The sequence below is a fragment of the Dicentrarchus labrax genome, unplaced genomic scaffold (genome assembly GCF_905237075.1).
Source record: "Dicentrarchus labrax unplaced genomic scaffold, dlabrax2021, whole genome shotgun sequence".
Lineage (NCBI taxonomy): Eukaryota > Metazoa > Chordata > Actinopteri > Moronidae > Dicentrarchus > Dicentrarchus labrax.
In genome coordinates, this window is record NW_026136701.1 from 17,171,535 (window position 1) to 17,179,050 (window position 7,516).

The window sequence follows — 7,516 nt, forward strand, 5'->3', positions numbered from 1 at the left end:
CCTCTCTATACCCCCCTTTCCTGTCCATCTTCAGCCGTCACTATCAATAAATGCAATAAAAGGCCAAAAAAATACAATTAAAAAAGGCTAGATTTAGTGGCTTTAATGAAATTAGCATAGAATTGATCAGACAAACACAATAAACTAAATCTCCCACATGCTTTACTGATTTTTTACAGGTCAAAGATAAATAAGGTTAATGATGCCCTGTGGCGTTTTCTCATAAACAAACAAGTTATGTTCATGTTGCCAAAATGCAAATGTTTATCTTCGAGACTTAACAGTCACATGGACTGTGTTTCCTTCAACGTGCAATGTCGATTTGTGGAATATTTGAAATCCTCTCTGTGTGTTAGCTTGTAGTCTTCTTTGTTTTTGCCTTTGCTGCAGCATTGTTACACACAAACCATTATTCCACATTAATACTAGTGGTACCTTCAAGTCACCTTGCAACTTATCTCTCTGACTGATTTGTTACAGTGAGTGAACCACCTTGGTCATATATTTACTACACTCAGTCACGTTTGTTTACAGTAGGTAAAAGGTTGTCTTAACCAATTGGGGACAGCCATCATGTCTGAAAATGGGTCAGCGTCTACAGCACAATAGTGTGATTTGTAGCTAAGCCAATCAGGTGTATGGCCTTTCTGAAATGGGTGTAACTAAACGTAATTAGTCTCACATTGATTGTGTCAGGCTTAGTGAGTTTATGGGTCCATTTACCCTTTTACCCAGTTTGGTTTACCATGACGCGTGGTAGAGTGTCAACGTGGCTGCCTGCTAATATTTGTATATGGAACGTCTGAACTGCAAAAGTTCACTTTGTAATGCATACAGTCACTATGCGAATGTAATGTTTGCTCTTAAATTTGAAATGCACTGCTTATACCCTCCTGCAGCACTGCCTTTTGGGTTGAAGGGCACTGTAGGTGTTCTGAGTATGTGTAAATGAAACGCTAACACATGTGCTCCTGTCTGTTTAGGTGCTGCTCGCTTCATGATCAAAGAGCTGTCATACCATAACCTGGAGCTGGAGAGAAACCGACTGGAAGAGCAAGGTGTCAAGAGGCAAGATGTATGGCCTTTCATTGTCATGATGGACGACTCCTGCGTGCTGTGGAACTGCCACCAGTCAACAGACAGCAGGTAATAATTGTTAGAGTTTTTCACTTTTAGCTATAGTTACCCCGTTACTAAGCTTAAAAATGTGTATATTAAAATATTTAGAGACCACTGTTAAATGAAAAATGTTCATATTTCCACCCCCCAAAAAACATTCTCGTGTTTTTGTACCCTTCTCTTTCTCTCAGTGAGCCATCGGATGGAGGCTCAGCCTTCACCAACGTATCTCTGAAGATGGTGCTGCAGCATATGGAAACCACACCAAAGATCTCCCTGTACGCAATGTGCGGTACGCGCAAGTGGAGCAGCAGCCTGGCTCGCAGGTCTCCCAGCCACCCCTTCAGTCGCTGTCACCTCCACGACTTTGTCATGCTTAATGTGGACCTGACGCAGAATGTTCAGTATGACCTTAATCGGTAAGTCTAGTGGAGGGTTTTGTCAGTGGGTCACACATTCTGGGATCTGTGCGGAGTCTTAATGTTCTGGCTTGGCTGTTTTGTTCCTATGTGCAGGTATAGCTGTGAGGAGGTGGACTTTAATTTAAGGGTGAACAGCAGTGGGCTGCTGCTGTGTCGCTTCAACTACTTCAGCCTCATGAAGAAACACATTCCAGTTGGGGGAAACAAAGACTTCCTGGTCAAACCTAAACTCATGGTGGGTGTCATATTCATACAACATATGCCCATTTGTAAGTGGGTTTCTAGTGAATTAATTGGTCTTCTTTCAAGCACTAAACTGTTTTTTTTCTCTCTCCAGGAAATACAAAACCCCGCCACCATCAGTCCGTCCCAGTATGTTTGTGCCCCAGACAGCGAGCAGACCCTCCTGGATGCCCCGGCCCAGTTCCTACTTGAAAGGTTCCTGCAAAGCTGCAGCCACAGACTGTTTCCAAAGGCTGTTCAGAACAGAAACAACCCAGTTCTGTCCATCGACAGCTACCTCAACATCAGCCCAGAGGTAAGAGCTCCCAGGAGGTTGCGGCTAAAAGCAGAAGAGGAGACTATTAGCATCACCCCTTCGACTTTACAAGAAAACTATTGTGAAAACCTCTTTTGGGATAGAAGACAAGCCTTGTTGTGCCTGGGACTTGCTGAATTTCATACATTTGTACATAGTGTGCTTTGTTGTTTCGTTTCTTTTTAAGCGTTAACTATTACAAAAGCAAGGAAATTCTGCTGACTGAGTTTATTTCAAATGTTTTTCAGTCTTAAACTTGTTGCACGATTTCACCATCTGTTTTGCTTGGAACATTCTGACCTGCATCCATGCACATGTGCAAACAGTGAATGCTAACAATGCAGATTTGTACTGTGCATTTGTGCTGTATTATGTGCATTTGTTTGTGTATTCGCCTGTAATGGAAATAAATCATGACAGACAGTTGCACACAATGCAACCTATACATTTGCTTGTAAAGACGGCCCCAATAGCTCCCTGCAGGGATTATTAAGGTTTCATAATGATTAATTCATTCATGTGAACTTTTCCTTTAGTTTGCTTGAGTGGGATTAATGAAGTGTATATTCTCGTATCTATTGCCACAGATTTCAGTGTGCTACATCAACTCTCGTCCACACTCCACCAACCTGAACCACCAGGGTCTGTTGTTCAGTGGTCTGCTGCTTTACCTCTGTGACTCCTTCGTTGTCTCCGGACTCCTCAAGAAATTCCGCTTCCTCAAAGGTGACTCATCAGTGTAGTTGTGGTTATTGCCACTGCTTCTGTTGTTGTTGTCTCTGTTGTTATATCATCTAGTTTGAGATATCTTACAGTGGTAGGGCTGAGTGTGGTATGTGACAGTACTGTATGTTGCCATTGGAACACCCTGTGTATATACCCCTACAGCTTTTAGTGTGTGTTGACACATTTTTGTTAAACCAGTAAGTCAAGAACAATGAATGGTAGAAACTTTATGCATAGATAGCATAGATAGCTCTAGGGCATATCCATCACTCACTTTGTTGTCTTTCTTTTTTTTCAAAGTCTTAGCCAGCACAGCCTCTAAGGGCCACTAGCAGGGATTTTTTGAGACTAGTACTCCAGTTTTGACTTTTTTTTTAACCATGGTTGTGTCCACAGGTGCCACTCTCTGTGTGATCAGCCAGGACCGAAGTTCGCTGCGTCAGACCATCGTCCGACTAGAGCTGGAGGATGAGTGGCAATTCCGCCTGCGGGACGAGTTTCAGACAGCCAACTGCAGCGAGGACCGGCCCCTCTACTTTCTGACTGGCCGCCATGTTTGAACCTGAAATGTCCTGGGTCCACTGCTGTGCTGCAGAAACACAATCAGGAATGAGGATAGATTTGATTCCAAACCAGCCAGCAATCACAAATCTTGCCATTCCAGTGGAAGATCAGAGGGGATATGCTGGAACACAAGATCCAAAGTGCCCCACAAGGACACATGGCTGCCTAATTTGGCTTCCCCTACAACTGTACTACCACAGTGCACTATGCCTGGCTCCAAAGTGGGTCAGTGCATATTTTAACTCTTGCTTGTAGCTGGGCTTGTCTCCACTTGAGCTTGTGTTCTACTGAAAAAGACTTTGCTGTAAAAAGAAAGCACAGCTGAAACTGAACTTTATTTGTTTTGTTGTTGTATTTCGCAAAAATGGACGCTCGCCGATCAATGATGTGACTATTTGAAGATTGTATGTGTACATGGACTTTGACTGTATGTTCTATTCTGGACATGCATGTTTATCTCAGGGTTTTAAAGGGAGATCCAAAGGAGGTTGTTCAAAGGGGTAAAGCTTTCCTCCAACTTCATTTTTGGCATTAACCTATGTTGGCACCAAAGACGTCTTACCTGCTCTGCCTCTCAAACTCGGCAAAGCTATAAGAAGTCAGCTCATTACATTAAAAAAATAAACTTAAGAGGTTGGCCCGCATTGGATTTATATCATCATGAATAATTCTACTATGGGTTTCAAATAATAAGCCACTATTTGAGCTGGTACATTTAATCTGCAAATAGTGACCCCCTTTCCTCTTGTGCCTCCTAAAAATATTTATGTGGCATTGATAATCTGTCTGTGTGTGGTTTTAGTTTCCAGATGATTTACACACAAATGTATCCAAAGACTTTAATCACAACTAAAGAAAAGTACAACTTTTCAAGAATGTAGTACGTTAATGTTCTATCATGGGCTTGAATATAGAACTATGAAGCAGGTCTGTTGTCCAAAACAGATTTATCTGACTTGCCACAGGGATTTACTCCTCTGTTAATGTGGGATGCCAATCACATGGAGCAACATGGAAATAAGACTTGTTTACTGGTTTGCTCTAAATGACATATGTTTTGTATTTAGGCATCCACTGGCTTAAATATTGGGTATTTTAAGCATAACCACATCGCGTCAGTAAATGCTATATAGAAATCACTGCCAAATATTCTGCTACTGACTGTCTTGGCTACCACCCACACATTAAACTCATAATCTGCCATATTTTGCTGCCAAACCAAAGGGTAATCAAGGAAGCTTTACACACTCAAAAGCGGTTGACCAGATCATTCCATAAACTTGAAAGTGGAATGTTTTTATATGTTTCTGCACAGGGTTGTCCAAAGAATATGCCTTAAGTGACGTTTCATACAGTCACTACAGAACTACTACAGAATGAAGAAACCATTTAACTGTGAGGCGAAAAAATGTTGTTTCTCTGAGTGAAGCAAAATGAAATAATTGGATTTCGGACTACTGTACTGTTTAAAGCTTTGTTTACATTATTAATATATTATATCATCCCCTTAACCACTGAGGGTTATTGATGGTTTTTTTAGTCTTGTGTAACTTTTGCCAGTATATTTTGGTCATGATGTCTTTCTGCATTTTATGTTGCAAAGGCAAGAAGAATCTACCTAGATGTGTCCTTAACCATATGTCTGTATTCCTTCCTGTTCTTGTGTTGGATTTTTATTGAAAATGAAAATCAGGTCCATGAGGGATTCTTATTTATTTGACAAGCATTTTGGACTGATAATCATATTGAAGTGTTATATTTGATTGCATGCTGAGCTCGATTAAACCGAGGGAGTGTGTCCTCTTCAAAACCATCCACGAAGGCTTTGCAGAAGACCCAAACGAATGATTCTTAGATCTACTGAATGTCATTGGGGGTAGGGAATGTGAACTTGCACTACAAGTTGCCAGCAGAAAAATATATTCCCCACCATTAAATGAACCCAAAAATCAGTCCAAATGTAAGACTGGTGATCAAAACTTTTAACTTAAACTCCAATGGTCCATAGAATGTGTCTTTCTTATTAATAATTTAACACTTAATATGCAACTTGCTCTCACAATCTTCACTGAAATGTGTTTGATGACCATGTGCCCAGTGGTAGCCTTGGTGTCTGGGTGATCTACCTCATGTTTACCATTGTGATTGTGGGCTGTGAACATATAACATTAGAGCCATGCTATTGTTGTTGAAAATGTATGAATGTAATAAATTGTCTTCTAAATTCATTTGCATTTTTGTTTGTTTGTTTTTAATGTTTACATTGTATGTGTTTTTCATCTGGAAATCTGAAATCATGTCACAGTAGCACAAACACAGTATATCATATAGGACAAATAGTTGTCAGACATAGCCATTCTAATTTCTAGTTATTCTGTAACTAACTAAGTGATATCCCTTGTGATTAGTAAACTATGAACTCTGTGTGTAAAATTGGTGGAGTGCCCCTTTAAGCTCTGATTTCCATTTGCTTTGCCTATTTCTGTTATTTTGGTGTGCTTTCCCATGCAGCTGCTGAGTATTTCAAAGTGTGATGTGAGTGCATAAATACACAGCTTAAGCAGTGTTGTTAAAATGCATGTGCAGCTCTGTCTTTAGCCTGTGATTAATAATCCTCTCACTCTCCTCTGCATCCACTCAATCTCAGATCTTTTTATTAGAGAGTAAATCCCTGGGTCTTGCTCATTTCCCAGTCACCTCCTTTTCTGATATTTGTCTCCCCTCAACACCTCCCAAGCCATGCTTTGAAAATGCACAGTGACCCTCTCACTATCAAGAGCAGAAATGGCTGTGAAGAGGCTGCTGCAGGATCTTCTCTGGCTTCACTGTAAGGGCACAGGGGCATTGTTGGTCCAGGGACAGTACTATTTCAGCTCTTGCAAGGTAATATTAGACCACATTTTCCATCAACCTACAACCCCTGTGTGATATAACACAAGGCTATTTTCAGCTAGCTGCAGCAGGGTAGGATAAGGGAGATAGGGCAAAAAAGAGTGGCTGACATGATTCTTGCACCTCATAATTGCTCTTTTGAGACAAGCAGAAAGATGTTGTGCACAAATTGTCATTTATGACAAACTGGAGACTTCCAGTGCTTAAAAATGAGGGCAAAGGGGTAATTGACAGTTTTATGACTATAACTACACAATATGCAAACATTGGCTTTCTTTGACTTCTCTCGATTATGCCATAATTTTACACGCGGCACACAGTTTCATTGTTTGATTTGTCCTTTTAGATATTTCAACAAATCCTTTGAAGGAAAGAGAGGAAATGTCTCCTGATAATTCCCTCTTCCATTTTTCTTTCACTTGAGTCCTCAGGCAATGCAGTACTTAATATGAAACTACTTTCAAACAGTGACATGATTAAAAGTATCACTGCACCATACCACTGTGAAATATCCTTTATTCCACTTTAACACCAAGAACATTGTTTGTTTATTGATCTGTAACTCAAAAATTATAGTACATTCTCACATTAGCAGAGATATCAACAACATTTATAATAGAGGGATTCCTGCAACATAATATCAATTTTCGTAGATGGTAAGCAGCAGTAAATTACTCATCCCTTTTGGCAGTCTACTCTAATTACTCTCAGGCTTCAATAAACCATCTAGCTAAAACCAAAGCTCATCTGTCTGCGGGCTTATTGGGGGGTTGGGGTGAAGGTAAGTGGAGTGCCGGGGGATTACAGTTTGCCTTTGGTGGATCACATCCACTACTGCAGCAATGCATATCCTATCAACAGCTAAGCCTGTGAGTGTGGAGTAAGTCAATTCCAGGGACCAAAAGCCAATACTGTGATGTAAGAGGAGAGGGAGCATGAGCCTCCGGTGACACACTGGTCAGGCAGTAAGCCAGCTCCAGTGGTAAGACTGTAAAATGTCTTGACTTCAGGGCACAAGTCTTTGACCAATGGTGAAGTCCTGTGTGAGCTTGACACCTCACGTGACTGATGACCTTCTGAACTAGCAGTCCGGGTATTATCAGTATTCAGCCACAGGTGTAAAACCCCATTGTTTAGGCAAAGGAAGAAAGAAAGAATTGCTGACAAAAGGCAATTGCGGTTAATTATTCTAATGTGCAGTACACGGTCAGTCGAGCAATCAAATGTACTCTGTTGAGAAAATGCATAACAAGCA

The 7,516-nt window shown here is 40.9% G+C and overlaps 1 protein-coding gene across 6 annotated transcripts in view; it reads left to right on the forward strand.

Moving 5' to 3' along the window:
* The window catches only part of greb1l (GREB1 like retinoic acid receptor coactivator), a 43,382-nt gene extending 37,785 nt beyond the window's left edge, over positions 1-5,597 (forward strand). For all 6 annotated transcript variants that reach the window (XM_051406115.1, XM_051406105.1, XM_051406142.1 and 3 more), the window contains exons 29-34: positions 984-1,146; positions 1,311-1,538; positions 1,635-1,776; positions 1,879-2,079; positions 2,667-2,805; positions 3,202-5,597. In XM_051406115.1, the coding sequence (XP_051262075.1) occupies positions 984-1,146; positions 1,311-1,538; positions 1,635-1,776; positions 1,879-2,079; positions 2,667-2,805; positions 3,202-3,365 (1,037 nt within the window). In that variant the 3' untranslated portion in view covers positions 3,366-5,597. The remainder of the gene's footprint in view (positions 1-983; positions 1,147-1,310; positions 1,539-1,634; positions 1,777-1,878; positions 2,080-2,666; positions 2,806-3,201) is intronic.
* Positions 5,598-7,516: the final 1,919 nt, after the last annotated feature.